Raw genomic sequence first — 20884 nt, forward strand, 5'->3', positions numbered from 1 at the left:
CCACCCTGTGTGTGTGTGTGTGTGTGTGTGTGTTTGTGCGGGGTCATGATGAGACTCTTGACAGACCCTGTTGGTTCAGACTCCTCTCCTTCCCCCATAAACCTCTGGAATGAGTGTGTCAAATTTGAAGTCGGTGGGGCTAACTGTTCTCAAGTTACATGGATTACAGATGTACGTGCATTACTGCCGTACGTACAGACAGTGCATGCCATTGTGCATTTATAGATGGATAAGTCTGCCGTCACCCAGGCGGATGCGTGCACCTCAGGGCTTATACTTTAACACACTTTTGTGTATACATTTGTTTGTATTCTGTGTTTCAGATACATCTCCTGCTGAAGGAGTACCTGATATCAGGCGTTCTGTCGGAAGCAGAACGTTGTCTACATGACTTGGAGGTGCCACACTTCCACCATGAGTTGGTGTATGAGGTTTGACCCCAGTCTTCCTCCTGTACAATTATTTTTATATTAAAATAGCCCTTATGTTATTTGTTTAGTCCTGTGTATATATTGTATCCAACTGGCCCTCAATGTATGCCTGACATACTGGTTAATGACGTGGACCTCCATAACTTATTCAGATCAGTGTAAGGTGATTGTATGTATTTTGCTCAACCAAAGATTCTTTCCAACTCTTTGGGGCCATTTTTCATTACCTTTCTAGGGACTTGCACAATATGCTGTGTGCATTGCTGTAGTCCCGGTTTACAGAACGTGGGATACATGTTTCCCATTTTGTTTAATAATAGATTTGTTTGTTTGGCTCAGCAGCAGATTTGAACAAGCAAGACATATATGACATCTTCATAATGTCTTTTCCAAACGAAGTTATGGGAAAATGAACCACACAAGTGTTTGTATGCCATCTTCTGAAGCTCTGGACCACAGTTATGCACAGAGCCTATAGAGCGTCGCAGTCCCGCCCCCTGCGAGGGCACCGGAAGAGAATATTCCATTCATTTTTCCATTAGATGTTTCAAAACGTATTTATTTAACCCATTTTGTGCGGGTTTTAAACATTGTTATAATTTAGCTATTGAAAAATAGCTCTACGAGCTTGTAGGTCTGCTATTTTTGAAAAATCGTAAAAATGTGTCGCAAATCTTTGAATATATATTCTTTCAAAGTGAATGTTTTTAACTCGGGTCTAAGTGGGTTAAAGACCTGTAAGCCCCAGACAAAGCTAACAGCCAGAGTTGACAAATCATGACTATAAACAATTTATTTTGGGGCCGAACAAATAATTAGAAAGAAGCGCAGGGTACAACGCTGCACACTATTTTTTTGTTTGTCCTCTTTCTAATTATTTGTTTGACTTAAAAAAAATGTTTTATTGTCATGATTTGTAAACTCAGTTGTTGGCTTTGTCTGAGGCTTACAGGTCTTTAAATAAATACTTTTTGAAACATCTAATGGAAAAATAAATGGGAAATTATTTTCTGTGCCCTCGTTCTGAAAGGGGCGGGACTGCGACGCACTATAACAAACCAAGATGCAGCACTGCCACCTTATGGTAAAACGGTAAAACAAAGTTGATTAAATATTTACACTTTAATGTTATGATTTTTTTTTTTTTTGAGTTGTCCCGATACCTTTTTTTTAAGACAGAGTACAAGTACTTAATTTTTAGTACTCACTCATACGGAGTACCGATATGAGTACTTTATTTTTGTTGAGTAACTACTTATTTGACCCCCTTTTTTCTCATAGATGCAGATGGATCTCCGATCTACACTTGTCAGTTGTCATTTATGCTTGTAGATCGGCTGTTTTTGGTGATTTGCTGCAGTGTTGAGTCAGACTTGCTCCGGTTGCCTTCGTTCAGCCTAGTGTCAATTGGATGTTTTGGTACTCTGGTCAAAGTATCGGGCCGATTCTGAGTATGACTACTTGAGGGTGTAATAATCGAGTAACCGATACCAGTATCTGAACAACTCTACCTTCTTCTTTTTTTTTAATTGAATTTGAAAAGAAAGACATCAGAGTTGCACATAGCACAAGACACGTACCATGGGTCATGTCAAGACACATTTATGAAACTCGAGAATAGAGGGTATGCATAAAGTGAAGGGCAAGTCGAGGTCGTTTATCATCGTTTAATGCAATCAAATACAACTTTTCTGTTTGGATGTATGGCCTGTCAAGGCCAGAAAGTAGTTTTTTGCCACTCAGTAGGCATTCCTGCATAACCTCCGGGTTTGATGATGATGTCACGCACATACCCTCTATAAAATCAGAATTGCATAATGCCCTATTGTGGAAAAAACTAAAGTCAAGTTGTGGATGTGTTTATTTGACAGGCTGTGGTGATGGTCCTGGAGTCTCAAGGAGACACCGCCGTCCATATGATGGTAAAGCTGCTTCAGACCTTCGGAAAGAGTGGCATCATCACTGTGGACCAGATGAACCGGGTCAGTGCCGCTCTAGAACATTCTGTTCTTGGGGTCCTTGGTGGCTCAACCAGTTAATACAGGGGTTCCCAACCTGTTCAATTCCAACCATCTCCAAATGGCAATATGTCTTAAAAAACTAACGGAAATAAAATAAAATAGCTGATCTGCAAGCTCACAAATTCAAATTTTTGAAAGGTGTTTGAGAAATTGTGAAAGATCTTGACAATGATGACATAACCAAAATAGCCAGGTTGAAAGTGGTTAAGCCAAATGTATTTTCTGTCACATGACTATCGAATGCGAAAATAGCATGTGGTATGTCTGCTATTTTAGATATGTGATATTGTCTTATGACAAAGTCTTAATCAGGCTTTATTGTGACAACAATTCAACCTTCACTATCTTTTCACTTTTTTTTTTTCCTAAATGTTTTTTGCGGCTTTTGCCTTTATTTTATATTGTTGAGTGGTGCAACCACTCCAAGGAACAGCAATGTCCTAACCTACTGTATGTGACTATGTCCTAACCTATTTACTATGTTTAGAGTACCAGTAGGGGGTGGGGCAAAAGTGGCGCTGTGCCAGAAACGGAGAGAGAGATAGTGTTGTACTGTTGCCTGCTAATTACAGAGAGAGAGAGAGGCAGGGGAGAGGGGAGTTGCACCACTCAGTTCACACAGGTGTGATTTTCTTTTTAGAGAGAGACAGACGGTAGGCTGACAGGAAATGGGGGAGAGAAGGGGCACGGTGCCACAGTTGGTAGTGCTGTCGCCTCACAGCTAGAAGGTCCTGGGTTCGATTCCCGCTCGGGGCGCTGTGGGTGCTGGCGGCGTGTTTCCTCCTCCGCGTCATCAGTGCCCCTACCCGAAGGCGGGGTTGGCAAAAGGGCCTTGCTGTGTGGAGTTTGCATGTTCTCCCTGTGTCCCCTAGGGTAGGTACCCTCACAAAAACATGCAGTAATCCTGGTCTCTAAACTGCCTCCCCCTGGCCAGCCGGGGCGCCTGATGGAGGGGAAAGGAACTGGTTGGAATAACGTGTTCCTTCCACGCGCTACATCCAACCAGGGAAACTCCCCCTGTCAGGTGTAAAGGAGCAACTTGGACACTCAAGCATGAAGGAAGCATGAGTTAAGTCCGTTGCTCTCCCCAGGTTGGCGGAGGGTGTGTAGAGCCCAGGATCACATTAGATGATTGACACAGGGGTGAAAAATGGGTTACAAAATCGTGGGATAAAAAGTATATAAAAAAAAAAAAGGAAATGGGGGAGAGAGATGGGGGAGTGACATGCAGTAAAGGCCGTCAGGATCGGGAGTCGAACCCACGGCACACTGCCAGGCTCGGGCTACCGGCCAAGGTGCCTGGACCGCTGAGCCACGGCCCAGGCCTCTTAACTGATGAAGACTGAGACAGTCAAAACATTGTGTCACAATAAAGTTTGGAAGATTAAAAGCAAGTTGTGAGCCCTTTCTTTTCTAAATTATGTCCCTGTCCTTGGCTCAGCTCTAAAATAAAGAGATGTGTGTTAAATTGTTCTTGAACGCTTATTGGATTTTAATTTAAATTATTCATTTATTGTTGCTGCCATATTCTATTTTTTGTGTTTTTCTGTAAATGAATACCCTACATACTGTATGTACAAGTATCAAAAGTAGCAGATATACAAGCTCAAAATGCGACACGATGCAGATGGACACTTGAGGTTTCCACCCGACTAGCTGTTCTTTTTAACCCTGGAGGAGATCCCCTGGACATCTGACATGAGAGCGCTAACACTTCTGTCTCTGTTGATTACTGATGCCCTGCACTGACCTCGTCCCTTCCCGTGCTCGTCCCTTCCCATTCTGGGAAGGGACATAGTCTGCGTAGTTTTGGCAGACAGATACAGAGATCTCCATATTATATGGGCATAAAAGGCTCACAGACAGACGGTTACAGCAGGTACTCACAGGTATAATGGTTATTGCATAACAGGATGGCATGCATTTCCTATTTGTATTTCCCAAATTGCATAATTTCCGAATAGGCCGTGTCTGTCTAGTCAATTAAATAAAACGCCAACAGAAAGGAGATAAATATATAATTTGACAATACAATTAGTAAAATTAAACGAACATAAGAATGTATCCACATCTACAATCTATAAATATACATTATATTTCCCTGTTCATATTCATACTGTATGTCTTACATGCATATATCTGATGAACCCATTGTTTGTGCTCCAGGGCTTCCAGCGTGTGTACGATGAACTCCCAGAGATCAACGTAGATGTACCTCACGCTCACTCCATCATGGAGACGTTTGTGGACCTCTGTTACCAGGAGTCTGTTATCACCAAACAGCTGAGAGATACCTGTCCCTCCAGGTTGGAGCCTTGATCAAAGTATTTACAATATTGCTGATATGATGAATGCTGAAAGACACGGATGGACACATATTACAAGATACTATTACTATATACTTGTGTCTATACATAGTATACTGTAGGTCAAGGACATGGTGAATATATTTTTCATACCAACCAGGGATGTTTTGAAAATAAGGCTATATTTACATTCTGCAACAGATTGATCGGTTGATTGAAACATTTATATGTTAAATTTTGGTCTATTATTGCATTAAAAGAAAAGATTAAAGGTCTGTCAATTTTTACAAACTACCTAAACAAACTTATTACAGGCACAAAATGCTGAAAATCTGTTTTGGTTGTGGGGCTATCCATTATGGTTTTTCTTTTCACTGATTGGGCCTTTATTTTACAATTTAATGCTCAGAAATGTCTTTCAGCCACTTAACAGTTTTTTTGATTTTTCCACTAGAGGGCGGAAGCGCTTTGTCAGTGAGGGAGATGGCGGCAGGATTAAAGACTAATGAAGATGAGGACGAATATCGAAAGGGCGCCAGCCTTCCTGAAGTTCAGCAAACTGGCTCTCTAATTTCACCCTGTTCTGATTTGTGTCATCGGTAAACACAAAGCCACACATAGTTTAAAGCAGCCCTAAGAGAGACCAGGGCACTAAGTTGCCTTCACGTTTTCCCATCTCTCTGTTTTTCTTTTGTTTTATTGAAAGGTTTGTAAATCTTTATTTCTGAGCCCCACCTGCCTCTTTCCTCTGTCTTTGTACCTGTCAGTCACAGGTGATTCATGTGGAAGCTTGAGAGGAAGTGGGTCGGAGGGTTCACAGGGTTCAATGGGAGTTGAATGTGGTTGATATTTGGCACTGGGGATGAAGGTTGCTTTGGTTGTGCTTCTGCTGCACATTTTCACCACGTTTCTCTGTTGTTTTTAGTTTCTTTTAGTTTTTGCACGTATAAGCTCTTAAGCTACAGTATGACACTTAAAATGAGGTGGAAAATTACACCATTCTGCCATTTCTCAGCAAGCACTTGGTTATGCTTATGCATCAGTGACGAGGACCATGGCAATTTATTTTCTTTTTTAAATTTCATTCAAAGATAATGTTCTTTGTGGCTTTCTGGCGCTGATTTCCTTAGTTTTTGTTCTTGCCACATCAGCATCTCAGCCTAGTTCATGTAAAGTGCAGCAGTCGAAGCAAAAGTCTTTGAGGGGTTCTCAAATTAAGCAGGCTTCAGGGCAGTACGGAATTGCCCAACTGTTTCTAAGAGCTGAGACTATCGAGCTTTCGTTTTTGTTTAACGTTTTGCAGACACAACATGGGAAAACTGCTTTTTTTTCAAACACACAGAAGCAAATGCTGACATTTGGGTGTGGGTTATAACCTCTCTGCTAAACTGATGTGAATTCCTGCCATGGTTTAGGTCTACTTAGCCTCTTATAATGGTTGTGTATGTAGTAATGGTTTTGGCATTTACCATACTTTAAGAGTGACCTTTCATTTTTTTTATCCCATTAATACCTGAGGCCGATTCTACAAATGCCTTCTAAATCAGCAATTCTCAAACCCCCAAAATGATATGTAATTATATGTAACCCCTATCTGAAAATGTCCCCCAGAAGAAAAAAATAGTGTTAAAAAAATAATCCAAATTATTCAAAATGTTTCAAAAATAGCACATCTACAAGCTGGAAGTGTGTCACAAAGTGACGTGTGAGCTTATATATCTGCTACTTTTGAGAACCAATATTCTTAATGGTTTTAAGAAAGAAATGTTGCTATAGCAAAAATTACACAGATGCTTTCCTGGTTTTAATGGGTCACAGTGAGGCAGTTGAGAATGGATGGATTGTTGTTTTTATTTTTTCCCCTCAGATTGACAGTGATGGGCATTGCGAGTGGTCACTGGAGTGGCCTCCTCGGTCACTCGTCAGTCACCAGTTTTTCAGTCTTTACGGATTCTAGGACTCAAGGTAAATGGTAACCTGAACAGTAGTTTCAGTAGTCCCCTCATTCAGTGAGGCATTTTATTTGCGACATTTACTGACTGTTTTGTTGTTGTTCTGCACCTGTATTGCTTTACTCTACCCCCAGTATCGATGTCAGATATGGTCAATGTGGGTATAACAAGATGTGATGGCAACAGTTGAGTTTCACCGTTAGATTTGACCCCTAAAGAACACACCCTGAACCCATTTATGGTACATTCATTGACTTTAAAACATATAGGATATCTGGCAATGTCTGTTATTGCACAGCTGTAATGCCACCACATGTAAATAATTGATTTAGGGGGGAAATCCTTTCTAAATGTGTAGATTTGTAACAATGTTTCAGAAATATCCAGAGCTACCCACACCCTCATGCATGCAGCTGTCAATTTTTTAAGTCATATGAGGCATTTTTTTGGTGTACATTTCTGTACATACACACAGAGACATCTTTTTATTGACAGAACCTTCACACGATTTAAGCAGATTGTTCCCTGTTTTGTCTCGCATAAGCTCATCTCGAAAGTTGTATTTCAATAAAACAACTTATTCCCCACTTATGACATTTGTGTGATTTTTGTATCGTCTTGTCTGTCTTTATCTTGTCATCACCCGTGGTCTGATATGGGCGTGTGTATTGTGTAGTGCGTGTCAAACCCAGGTGAGGTTTAGGGCAGGTCTACTGCAGTCTGTAGTTCTCAAACCTTCATCTGAATCTTCATTTTAAGGACCACCAGTTTGACATGTATTTAATAATCGTCTACGGTCCATGTGGCTTCTATCATTAAATGATAGAAGCCACATGGACCCTCATTGAGGGAGTCTGTGGTTGACTGTGTATAGATGATTTATATGCAGCCTGGGACCGAGGCTAATTTATATGTGGTTAATATTAAATGCCGCTGATGCTGATCAGTTTTGGGCGGGTCTTTGTCTATAGACGGCGGTAGTGAATCATGCCCGTCCAAAGCACTCAGCCAGCAGAGCAGACAACACATGGGACTAGTACACGTCAGTGGTGGTGAAGTGGAGGCGGGGCAACCTACAACCAAGCCTACAACCAGGAAGTAGCTACTAGTGCATTGCTAGCAACGGTTATAATGAGCAGTTGAGATTCTGTTACATTGGACAGGTGAGTAACTAACAACATTTGTGTGAACTGTGAACGTTCCGTCACTATAATGTCTTAACCTTCCGTGTCAGTCGTAAACCAGACCTCATTAAACTTAAGACACTGAAAACGTTGCATATGCATCGTGCTACTACTTGTAAGGGCTCAGTCACGGCTGCTTGTCACCGTGGCGCCAGTTGATACCGGTATGTGCGTCTTTTCAATGAGCACGGTTTACGGGCCAAATCCTTCCAGATTGAAATGTCATTCATTATAATATATCTTACTATGTCAACAATGAGTACCAGACAACGTTCAGATGGTTAGCTGACCTGACCAATCACATAACGCGCCGCTCTGCCTTGATATTCCAGAGACAGTCACATTATTTTTTATTATTATGCATGAATAACCTGTATACAACATTATATACCGATAATAAAGCGGTGCCTTTCTCAAGGGATAGACACCACATTTTATCAAATCAAATTCATAAATACAAAACATAACTGGGCAGAGGAAGCTCTTCTGAATCCGAATAGAGCTCAGGAAACGGGTTTATTTGCACTTTTTGCAGCCAGCAGACTTTACTTTTAAAGATGGAGTGCCACAAAATTTGTCCAGTTTTTCATTATAATACCTGAAAATGTTTTAGGGTGGGAAAGGGTGGCACTCCATCTTTAACATCAACAGAGGGGCTGTTCTGATTTCCCCTTAAAGCCCATCATGGTTGTGTAACTAACAGAAGTGCCGTGAAAACAATCAAACAAATGTACAGTTGTAGACACAACACTGATCATTATAAAAATGTAACCCAATTCCGATCTGAAATATGAAGGGCAGTAACGCAATAATGATAAAGTCAGTGTTGTGCACACTGTTGCATGCTGGGTGGGAAGGAAAGTCCTCTGTCCAATCGCACACTCCATGACGATATTGTTGTATTGCAATATATTATTTGTCTTCTTTTACTGGAGTCCACACAGACATATCGGAACTGAACTAATTCAAGTGGAAATCTGTCCTTTTTCTCAGCTCCAGTAGGGCCGGATGGGCAAGCAGAGGAAGAGGGTGGGGGCTGGCGAAGCTGCTCCCCTACCGCGGAAAGATGAGAAGCCCACTGTGTTGCACCGCAAGGAAAAGAAGAAGAAGGTTGACATCGGCAAAGTATTCATCAACATCTCCATTGGCCTTTGCATCTTCAGCCTCATTTGGTTCTTCTATGCTCTATACATGAGATCGGCCATGGCCAAACGAGTGGTGACCCTTCACCCTTCACCCCGTGTCCTTGATGCCAATAGCACCAGTGCTGAGGTCTCCCCTGAAAGATTCTGGGGATCATATAGACCTCAGGTATACTTTGGCATGAAAACCAGAAGTCCCAGTTCTACTGTCACAGGTAGCTTGCCTCCTCTTTGTTGGTGTTCTTCCTTTATGTCAGATGTCTGGGTGTGTGCGCACTGCGCAGTCTGCGCACCAATCTTTCTACCCAGGATAGGCCCCTTTATTGTTTTTTGGGGCATTTGTCACTACATTTTTGCACCTAATGAGAAATTTGTCTCAGCCTAACTATTTTATGAGCAGAAGGGAAACCGTTAATATGGCGCTCCAGCCAAAATACATATATTTCTATGGTTTACTCACCCCATGTCTGATGTGTTGAATACAAAGATAAATGTCATATATATTTATATATAAATATACACATAACTAGAACTGCACTCTGCCGAGTGCATACTTGCTTGTTGCACACTAGTAGGCCATAAATGGCCTACTAGTACTTTCGACCGCTGGAAAGTATCACATCTCAGTATCTCTGTGAAGGAACGTTTGAAATGTATAATCATTACGTGTAACTATTTGCTACCTAACTACTTTTTTACAGAAAAATGAATCATTGATATGTGATGAAAAAAAAGGTATATAAACTGAATTAAAATATATTATACAGTATAATTATTTTATTACTTATTGTAAATTGTCAATTGTCATCTGTATAATCTGGTCCCAGCAGATACCACATTACGTCATCTTTGAGAGCTGGGACCAGAGTACACGGTGTGTATATGTATGACTAGCTCTCAGTGATGACGTAAGAGATATGGTCATCTGTGTAGTCTGGTCCCAGCAGACCAGGCACAGATTTACAAATTACAAATCACATTACAACTACATACAGAGTATGTAGTTGTAATTTGATTAGCAGTATACTGTGGTTACTTGGTTCCAAAAAGTGAAGCCAAGTTTTTTTCAACCGTAGGTTTGTGCTTGGTTTGCTGGGACCAGTTACAACATTACGTCATCCTTGAGAACTGGGACCAGAGTACATGGTGTGTATATGACGTAATGTTGTAACTTGTAACTTGTAACTAGTCCCAGCAAACCAGGCACAGACTTACGGTTGAAGAAAACTTGGCTTCACTTCGAAGAGACCAAGCGAAATGATTACTTGCGCGCTCTGCTTGCGCAAGTAAATATTATGGGAGCAGACCAAGAATTCCTGAAGAAGATCAATGTGATCAACAACATTGAAGTGTGTGTGTGTGTGTGTGTGTGTGTGTGAAATCCCATGCCAAAGTTACATAGACTTATCTGTCTTCCCAGGTCTGATGTGGATGCGTCAGTTCTCAGACATGGATGTGAACCTGAGGCACACCTGTGAACAGGGAGACCGTCTACCAGGCTATGGCTGGCTGATGCACGATGGCCTCAGCTTCGGCGTCCAGGAGATCCGAGACATTGACTTTACCCTGACCACAGAATTTGTAAAGAGGGCCGGCGGGGACCATGGTGGGGACTGGACCTGGAGGATCACTGCCAACCAGCATGTGAGGATTCAGGACGATAATAATCTGTTTTTGCTTATTTACAGTAGTTTCAAAGCATGTGTTGACTTTTGAGATTTACTTGTCAATCACACTGTCCAGTTAGACAGCAAGTAGAGTACAGGCAGAGGTGAGTGTTTGTACACAGCATGTGTGAAAGTGGAAAAGGAATGCAGTCCACGACGAATGAGCATAATTGAATAAAACATGAATGGGAAATTATCTTTATTCTTCTGTATGAACGTAATTTTTCACACTAGCTTTTTTTTAGGGGCACTAGCTCCTCCAATGCATGGCTGTGCACCTCACTTCGTGTGTGTGTGTGTGTGTGTGCGTGTGTGGAAAAAAGAAAAAAAAAGTGCCTCACTATAAAGTGTCTTGTCTATAATCATTCAAATAGGCACCCCACACCAGATTCAAAACTTCCCCATAACCAGCATCACTTTCTCTGGACAGGACCTCCCACTCTCACCGGTTGTCACCAACCTGGGAGTAAAAATGTACCAAAAATTTCGAGCCCCACATCAGACATCTTTGCAAAACGTCCTTTTTCCACCTCACTAACATCTCAAAACTCTGCTCGACACTCAATCGCGTGATGTTTTTAATCGTGTGATGTTTCTTAGTTTATGCATTTCTATTGTAGCACTTTGAGATTCCATGAAATGTAAAGTGCATTATAAATAACATCCATTATTATTATAAATTGACCAAACTCATTGCTCTATGTGATGGTATTCAAAGCTTCCTCTCAAACAAATGATAATCACAGGTTTCCTTTGACCTTTTCTCCATCAGAGTTCTGCCCCTCAGGCGCCAGTCATCTCTCTGATGTTCTATGCAGCAGCAGACGCACAGGGTTCTCTGGAGACCCACATAGAGAAAAGTCGCCTGAGTTCTATCACTGGGTTCTCTGAGGAACTTGGTAACTACAAGATTACCTTCCGCAAGCCTGTCACCGGGGAGTCCTCCAGTGTCAAATATGCCAGGTATGATAATAATCCTGTATGCTGCTATAAAATGAAAACCTCGGTCTGATCTGCATTTTTTTCCTCAGTGGTTTGAGCATTGGCATGGGCATTGACCATTAGCATATGAACTGTAAAGCGTTATTCATAGTCTGATTTATCGATGGTGAGGTGACCACCGCAACTACAACATAACGTCACAGAGCCGCGGTGAAGAGCAAACCACCGCTCTCCCCAGCCCTTCTCTCTGTTTTTACTCACTAACGCTCCACGTTATTACAGCTCCGGTGGTCACCTCACCACCGAAAATCCAGACTATGAATAGGCCTTGACAAAGCCAATTACCGTAGTCACTGTTCCCAAAAGTAAGCTGTTTATTAGCATTTTGTGAACTGTCCTTGCAGGCTATGGGATCTGTAGTTGTGGGTAATAAGTCAATCAATCAAAATTTGTATAGCACATTTCATACAGCAAGTGCAACCCAATGTGCTTCACAGATTGCAAATAGAAGAGACATTAAAAGAAAACAAAGTAGTGACAACCTTGCCCGTCTAGAATGAATACAAATTATATCATTTTTGAGTGGTGCAACTACTCCTACAACCAGCAATGTCCGTGTACCTGTTTGTTTGTGTACCTGAATGAGCACGAGTATGTGACTTATTTATACCAGTAGGGGGCGCCAGAAACGGAGAGAGGGGTAGTGCTGTGTCTCTAATGAGAGAGAGAGAGGGGGGGGGGGGGGGGGGGGGGAATTGCACCACTCAGTTCACACGTGTGTGATTTTTATTCTAACAACTGGTTATTGTTTTTGAAATGCCAAACAATAGCCTAACTTCTCTGTTTAGCTAACGTATCAATTTTGTTCAGAGCTATCGGTAATCAACTGTAATGTTACCTAGTTTGTAGTAATTCATGAGATAATATTCCTTCTGATATATATGGATACATATTTGAGAAAATGGCAAAGCCATACAGTGAATAACTGAATAATATAGAGCATCCGTCTAAAGAAAATTCTTGTGGAAATAGATAAGGCTATAATGGCAGGAATTGAATATATATTATTTGTCAATGTCAAAGGCACAGGGGTAAAGTTCCTGTCTACCACCAGAGACTGTGGGTTTAAATCCGCCACGGCGCCTTCTGGGCGTCCATATGAGCACAATTGGCCATGCTCGCGGGAGGGAAGCCGGACGGGGAGGAAAATGTGTCGCTGCACAGGCTAGGCAGGGAGCCTGTCAGCAGGGGATGTTGAACTGTGAGGAATAGGGTGTTCACCCGCTCACGCTAACGTCCTCTTGGTGAAGCTCCTCACTGGCAGCTGAACCAGTAGGTGGAAAAAAGCAGTGACAAGGCCACACACACAAGTGTGTGGGGAATTGGCATAACGACTAAATTGGAAGGAAAAGGGGAAAAATAATTGGCTACTCGAAATGTGTATATACTGTATATATAAAACAGAACTTGTAAAGATTCAAAATGAAAGCAAATGAGCAATAAAACTGTTAAGATCTTGGGTAATGTGTTCACCAGAATTGTGTAAAATTGTGGGCTTTAATAAAAAGCAATGAAGCGACAGCAGGAAGGCAATGTGTGGAAGCAGCATGACAGGCAGTACAGAGGACATTTTCAAGTATGTGTAGTACAGATGGCCTGTCAAATTGTAATGAGTGCAAGTTCCTTGCACAAAAACAATGTGTATCGCATGTTGCCTGAACTGCTTATCCAAAAATAGGATGGTAAAGGAACATGCAAATAATAAACGTGTATGTTGCATATAGGTCCTGTTCTAGAACGATAACATTTAAATTGGTATATGAGATCATCCAATATTTTTATATATAAAAAAACTAAGAAAATTGAATCATATCTTTGACTGAATACAAAGTGGAGACATGACTAAAGCAGAATTGCAAAGAGAAAAGGCACAGTATGCAACCGTTGGCAAGAAATGGAGAGGGACTAGCAATATATTTGCTATCCACCATGATATGGCTGGTGAAAACTGTACTACTTCGTGTTATGAGACCATGAGCCAGGTTTTAGCCTCAAGGCACATCAAGGATCAATATACAGCTAGATTAGCTACTTGTTTGATAGCAGTAGTTAACACTTTAAGCTTTGAGGGACTTTGCTCTCAACAGAAACAGGCTGGCACAATTTAAATCATATCTCCCTTATTCATTGATAGTTATTACTTGCGCAAGCAGAGCGCGCAAGTAATCATTTCGTTTGGTCTCTTCAAAGTGAAGCCAAGTTTTTTTCAACCGTAAGTCTGTGCCTGGTTTGCTGGGACCAGTTACAACATTACGTCATCGTTGAGAACTGGGACCAGAGTACATGGTGTGTATACGTATGTAACTGGTCCCAGCAAACCAGGCACAGACTTACGGTTGAAAAAAACTTGGCTTCACTTTTTGAAACCAAGTAACCACAGTATACTGCTAATCAAATTACATTACAATGTGATTTGTAATTTGTAAATCTGTGCCTGGTCTGCTGGGACCAGACTACACAGATGACCATATCTCTTACGTCATCACTGACGTAAGTGTTTATATCACCGTAAGTCTGTGCCTGGTTTGCTGGGACCAGTTACATGCGTATACACACCATGTACTCTGGTCCCAGTTCTCAACGATGACGTAATGTTGTAACTGGTCCCAGCAAACCAGGCACAGACTTACGGTTGAAAAAAACGTGGCTTCACTTTTTGGAACCAAGTAACCACAGTATACTGCTAATCAAATTACAACTACATACTCTGTATGTAGTTGTAATGTGATTTGTAATTTGTAAATCTGTGCCTGGTCTGCTGGGACCAGACTACACAGATGACCATATCTCTTACGTCATCACTGAGAGCTAGTCATACATATACACACCGTGTACTCTGGTCCCAGCTCTCAATGATGACGTAATGTGGTATCTGGTGGGACCAGATTACACAGATGACCATTTCTCTTACGTCATCACTGAGAGCTAGTCATACATATACACACCATGTACTCTGGTCCCAGCTCTCAACGATGACGTAATGTGGTAACTGGTCCCAGCAAACCAGGCACAGACTTACGGTTGAAAAAAACTTGTCACTTTTTGGAACCAAGTAACCACAGTATACTGCTAATCAAATTACAACTACATACTCTGTATGTAGTTGTAATGAAAAAAGTAGAACACGTATGTATACATGTAAAAAATAAAGATCTATATATCATTCTTATGTACAGATCACCTAAAACAAACCTTTCGGAATTAAACACATTTCTCAAAAAAATGGTAAAGTATCTATCATCTCCGACTTCCACAATTATGATAATAGGAGATTTCAATGAAGACCATTATACTGAAAAATATATAAATATAAAGACCTTCATGTCAAGATTAGGCTTTAAACAATTAAATACAAATCCAACTACATATTTCGGAAGTATTTTAGATCATGTATATTTCAACAAATGTGAAAGTATTATTACAGAAATTGAAGTTAGAGACACATATTACTCTGATCATGATTTAGTATTAATATCACTATAGTACAAAATGAAATACATTTAAAACAATTGACAATTTACAATAAGTAATAAAATAATTATACTGTATAATATATTTTAATTCAGTTTATATACCTTTTTTTTCATCACATATCAATGATTCATTTTTCTGTAAAAAAGTAGTTAGGTAGCAAATAGTTACACGTAATGATTATACATTTCAAACGTTCCTTCACAGAGATACTGAGATGTGATAGTTTCCAGCGGTCGAAAGTACTTGCACGCTCTGCTTGCGCACTAGTAGGCCATTTATGGCCTACTAGTGTGCAACAAGCAAGTATGCACTCGGCAGAGTGCAGTTCTAGTTTTTCCTATATTCAGCTATAGTGTAGATTGTTGTAACTTAAATGCCATTCACAATTAATGGAAAATATGTTTCTAAGCAAATTGGTATTTTTGTCCTAACAAACATTAAATACCATTGACAATGAACGAGCAAATCAGTATTTTTGTTAAATTGCCATCCTATGCCCAGCTTTGTGTGTCTGTGTGTACCCCATAGCGATGATTTGATTGGCTGAGGGCTTAAAAAGTAAAATTTAAGTCGTATGTACACGAGCAAATCGGCTAACCAATCACATAAATTCAGTTGAGATGATGTATGTGTATGATGATGTATAATGATAAGAGCTGTATATAAGTGTATTTGTATGTGTATGATGATGTATAATGATAAGAGCTATATGTAGTATATATACGCGGATGACCTTGCCATACTTGCCATCCCCTAGTAGCAGTGGGTTCCAACAGCTACTCAATATTTGTACAAATTACGGTATTGACTTTGATATTCAGTATAATGCCAAGAAGAGCATGATACTCATATGTAGAACTAAAGAAGATCTGGAACTTAAGTTTCCTGCCTTTCATCTGTCTGGTCAAATTATGGGCGTGTCCAAAATTACAAAATATCTTGGGCATATTATAACAGATACCTTAGAGGATGACGAGGACATGTTTAGACAGAGGAGAATGATTTATGTACAAGCCAACATGTTGGTCCGTAAATTTCACCATTGTACTACGGATGTTAAGGTAAACCTCTTTAGAGCTTATTGCACCCCTCTCTACACAGCTCCACTGTGGGTGAAGTACAAGAAGGAGAGCTTACGCAAACTGCAAGTAGCCTATAATGACTGTCTTCCTATTCTGTTAAAAAAAGCCCAGGAGCACTAGAGCCAGTGGGCTTTTCTGTTCATTGGGTCTCACCACATTCATGGCTCTGTTGAAGAACTTGACATTCAAATTCACTGAATAGACTCATTGGACAGATGACAGACCCAGGCCGTAGTTCTGTAAGGTACACTTCTACCATCAGAGGACACTAGCGCCCCTCAAAAATCACACCTGTGTGAAGTGAGGGGCGCTAGCCCCTCTTATATACAGCTTTTGTCCCCACACGTCTCAATATTTGCCATTGACAATGAAAGGAGAAATTAGGTCAAATGTCCACCAAATATGTTGTAAATTTAACCAACCAATCACAAATTCAGTTGTTCATGAGATGATGTATAATGATAAGAGCGACCTCACTTCACACACGTGTGATTTTTAAGGGGCACTGCCCCTTCTATAAACAGCTTTTGTCCCCACACGTCTCAAGATTTGCCATTGACAATGAAAGGGAAATTCAGGTCAAATGTACGCTAAATCTTGTCCCCACAAGTCTCAATGTTTGCTATTGACAATGAACGGAGATATTATGTCAGAATTCCGCTAAATATGACGTAAATTAAACATCAAAACATTAAACGCCATTGACATTGAGGGAATACTTACTTACGTCATATCTATGTAAATGAGCAACTCGGCTAACCAATCACTTGTTGGTGGGAGTGCTTGGCCAATAAGGAACCAACTTATGTAGCAATGTCAAATGTCCGCTAACAAATTGATGTACGATGACAAGGGCGCCCCTCATTTCACACGGTGTGATTTTTAATAACTAGCACATAATGTCCCACAAAACATTCCATCTTTAAGCAATAACAATCATCCTTCCATAAATGTATAGACTCTGTGGTGCTTGGGGCTCGAACTCTAGATGTGAGGACCGTGTAGTGGCTCGAACCTCTAGTTTTCTATACTGTATATTCCTGTCATTTCCATCACCTACTCTTGGTCCGTGGAGAGTGTAGTGTAGAGTAGAGTTGACAACCACATGTCTCCTCTGATAAACATGGAGTCGCCAACTGCTTCTTTTTACCTGAATGTGAGTAGTTTCACCGGGAGGGCATAATGCATACAGAGATACCTGCTATCCCTTCCAGTTCTGCTCTCTGTTATAGAACAGGCTCCCCGACCAACCTGATAAGAGTCACTTACTAGTGCTGCGACAGAGAGCACCCTCCCATACTTGCTTCCCACCTGTGAAAAACTGCCAATTGTCTACATTGAAGCACCCGGCCAAGCCGGAGCCACCATGGTGGAATTGAACCCCAGTCCACAGTTGTGGGCAGGTATTTTTACCCCATGCCACCAGGATGCCCCAAACAAATATGTTCAACCTTATCTTTAAATGTAACCATCTTCTACAATGTAATGCCTAAACACAACTACTGTATGTTCACACAAGTGAGGGGCGCTCTTATCATCACACATCATACATAATCTCATTCCGGCCAATCACAATTTGCGTCCTCACTTTCGTCCTCACTTTTGTCAATGTCAATCAATGTTTGTGTTAAGACAATGTTTGTGTTTACACAAACCCTCAAATAGGATGGGCTAGCGTCACTGAAAAATATAGCATTATGTATTGTTTTCCTTTCATGTCCATTGTGCAGGCGTACTGAATTATACTGCGAAAACAGATGATTAATGATTAAGGAAAGTGACAGTGTGTACTGTTGTTTTCTCCTTTGCAGTTACAACTACCTTCAGACGGTCTCTCCTGGTTTGGAGAAGCTGACTGACATTGTGAAGAACAGTCTAAACCGCAGGTTTGTCTACAATCCCCCCTCTGGTGAGAAGAGGCATTACATTGGCCTGGACTCCTATAAGCCGCCCCACCACCAGCACCAACAGAAACCTACTGACACCCGGAAGGAGAGTGACTTTGTGGTTCACCAGGTGACCATCCAGACTCCATTCCAGTTTGAAGTTCTGTTTGAGTCCGAGAGCTTTCACGACCGGCCTAACCAGCTGGTGGGTGCCACCATGACAGAAGAACTGGAAAACAGGAAAGATGCCTTTAATGCCAAGTTTGAGAAGACGTTTGGCCTCGAGAGCAAAGGCTACAGTCAGGCTCAAGTTAAATTCAGCAAGGCAGCCCTCAGTAATATGCTTGGTGGGATGGGCTATTTCTATGGTCAGTCGGTGGTCCAGTCACACTACAATGAATACCCTCTTCTCTACCCTGATGGTTCATTGTTCACTGCTGTACCTTCCCGCTCCTTCTTCCCAAGAGGGTTTCTGTGGGATGAGGGTTTTCACCAGCTGTTGCTGAGCAAGTGGGACCCCCAGGTATCCCGTGAATCCATCTCTCATTGGCTGGACCTTATTAACATTGAGGGCTGGATCCCCCGTGAGCAAATCCTCGGAGATGAGGCTCGAAGTAAGGTCCCTGCTGAGTTTGTGGTCCAGCGAAATGAGAATGCCAACCCACCCACCCTCTTCTTGGTTCTTCAGGAGCTCATTGAGCAGTTCTCTTCAAACCCAGATGCTGTGTCATCTCAGCAGACCTTTCCGTTTCTCCGAAGGCTGTACCCAAGACTCAAAACTTGGTTTGAGTGGTACAATACCACACAATCTGGGCTCCTGCCCAACTCGTACCGCTGGCGCGGACGTGACAAGGATACTAATCTCTTCCTCAACCCCAAGACGCTGACGTCTGGGCTCGATGATTATCCACGAGCCTCCCATCCCTCGGCAGACGAGCGGCATGTAGATCTACACTGCTGGATGGCATTGGCATCGGGTATCATGGCTAGCATTGCACAGCTCCTGGGCGAACCGCACCGGGAATTTGAGCGCACCCACCGAGTGCTGAGTGACGACAGCCTACTCGATGAGTACTACTGGTCCGAGCAGCTCCGTGCCTTCAGTGACTATGGCAACCACACCCAGGCAGTGTCCTTACAGCAGGAGAAGATATACGTGCCTCCTGGGCAGCCACGGCACCAGTTCCCTGTGGCGCGGCTAGTGCGCTCTGTCCGCCGTGCCCCCAAACCGCAATATGTAAACGCTTTTGGTTATGTTAGCCTGTTCCCTTTCCTGCTGCACATCCTCGAGCCAAACTCGCCCAAACTAGAACACATCCTGAGAGATATGAGGGACTCTGACAAGCTGTGGACTCCCTATGGCCTCCGCTCACTCTCCAGGGCGGACCCCATGTACATGAAGAGAAATACAGAACATGACGCCCCGTACTGGAGGGGCCCCATATGGATCAACATCAACTACCTGACCGTGAGAGCCCTGCACCACTACAGCAACCAAGAAGGCCCCTATCAGGAGAAGGCAGCTATCCTTTATCAGGAACTCAGGACAAATATTATCAACAATGTTTACAGACAATATGCTGAGACAGGGTATATTTGGGAACAATACAATGATGGAACTGGCAGAGGCCAAGGAAGCCACCCTTTCACAGGCTGGTCAGCCCTGACCGTCTTAATGATGGCTGAACAGTACTGATACGTTCAGATCTCACCTCAATAAAATAATATTGGTTCTCATTTGTCATAAATTAAAGTGTTTATGATTAAGACAATGTATCTCATTGGTCAAATGTTCCTACCACTTTGATATGAAAGCAAACTCCAAAGTCAGACTCATCTGAGTCATGTTGTCAAGAGCATTGTTCATTTGGTATTAACCTCTAATGAGACCCTCAGGTTCCATGCAGGCATCTTATTAAATATTGTTTTTATTTAAACGATGATTGTAGACAACCAGTTTTTGTTTGCAGATGTTTGTTTTGAAAAGTCTGGTATTTCTGTTAATAATGTGTAACATGATGTGCACTGATTTATGCAAAAATAAGTTAAGAGGTTTCCTCTTGACAGCAACGATATACAATTGACATACAGCTGTGCAGAAAGACTAGTACACTCAACATCAGATCAGACCATGAACTTATTTAAAGTATACACAAATTCTTGAATTTTGGTCTTTATGCTGTCTGAACTATACATTCCTGATTGATGATCTTGGAATGAAAACCGTTTGTATTATAGTCTGTCGGACAGTCGGTAAATCCAAGGACAACCCATAACTCAGTGTACAAATGGAACCCAATCAAGGAGCCCTGAGGGAGAACCACTGCTGTACAGTGTTGGGTAGCTTTGACTGAATTGTCTGGAGAAGCACCAGGAAATTGGTGTGACACAACTTGTGTGTTGAGTGCCAAGGAATAATATGAAATATGATTGAGGGATTGTTTTGTTAAACAATAAATTATCTAATTATGTTTACTTATGTGTTACTTTAACATGTTTAATTTATATGAATCAGACTTTTTTTTTCTGAGTCTTGGTGCAGCAAATTTCAAAATGAGAATCTGTTTATTGTCCAAGTAATGTACTATCATGTGTGTTTGTATATCAAGAATTTGGCTTGCTGCATTGCTCTCATGTTCATACACAAGTTCTGGCCGGCTGCCCTTAAGCCAATTTTAATATAGGAGAGGATACATACAGTATCAGCATTGTACTTAACAAGTGCAAATAGCAATAA

General features: G+C 41.5%; 3 protein-coding genes across 4 annotated transcripts in view; all 3 read left to right on the plus strand.

Moving 5' to 3' along the window:
- pdcd4a (programmed cell death 4a) overlaps nucleotides 1-7297 on the plus strand; it is a 30370-nt gene extending 23073 nt beyond the window's left edge. Inside the window, exons 8-11 of the mRNA XM_080759957.1 lie at nucleotides 324-431; nucleotides 2303-2413; nucleotides 4619-4758; nucleotides 5213-7297. Of these exons, the coding sequence (XP_080616083.1) occupies nucleotides 324-431; nucleotides 2303-2413; nucleotides 4619-4758; nucleotides 5213-5264 (411 nt within the window). The 3' untranslated portion in view covers nucleotides 5265-7297. The remainder of the gene's footprint in view (nucleotides 1-323; nucleotides 432-2302; nucleotides 2414-4618; nucleotides 4759-5212) is intronic.
- rnf24 (ring finger protein 24) overlaps nucleotides 1-20884 on the plus strand; it is a 355323-nt gene that overhangs the window by 13383 nt on the left and 321056 nt on the right. The window lies entirely within an intron of this gene.
- mogs (mannosyl-oligosaccharide glucosidase) lies at nucleotides 7693-20084 on the plus strand. Of its 2 annotated transcripts, XM_080760300.1 has the most exons (5): nucleotides 7693-7873; nucleotides 8888-9251; nucleotides 10457-10680; nucleotides 11476-11666; nucleotides 18073-20084. In XM_080760300.1, exons 2-5 carry the CDS (start codon nucleotides 8903-8905, stop codon nucleotides 19841-19843), a joined length of 2535 nt encoding a protein of 844 aa, XP_080616426.1. In that variant the 5' UTR covers nucleotides 7693-7873; nucleotides 8888-8902; the 3' UTR covers nucleotides 19844-20084. The 2 variants fall into 2 exon arrangements, with proteins under 2 accessions (XP_080616426.1, XP_080616427.1); XM_080760301.1 differs by lacking the exon at nucleotides 7693-7873 and having other exon boundaries at nucleotides 9083-9205.

Source organism: Protomyctophum bolini (genome assembly GCF_963924005.1).
Source record: "Protomyctophum bolini genome assembly, chromosome: 3".
NCBI classification, from domain to species: domain Eukaryota; kingdom Metazoa; phylum Chordata; class Actinopteri; order Myctophiformes; family Myctophidae; genus Protomyctophum; species Protomyctophum bolini.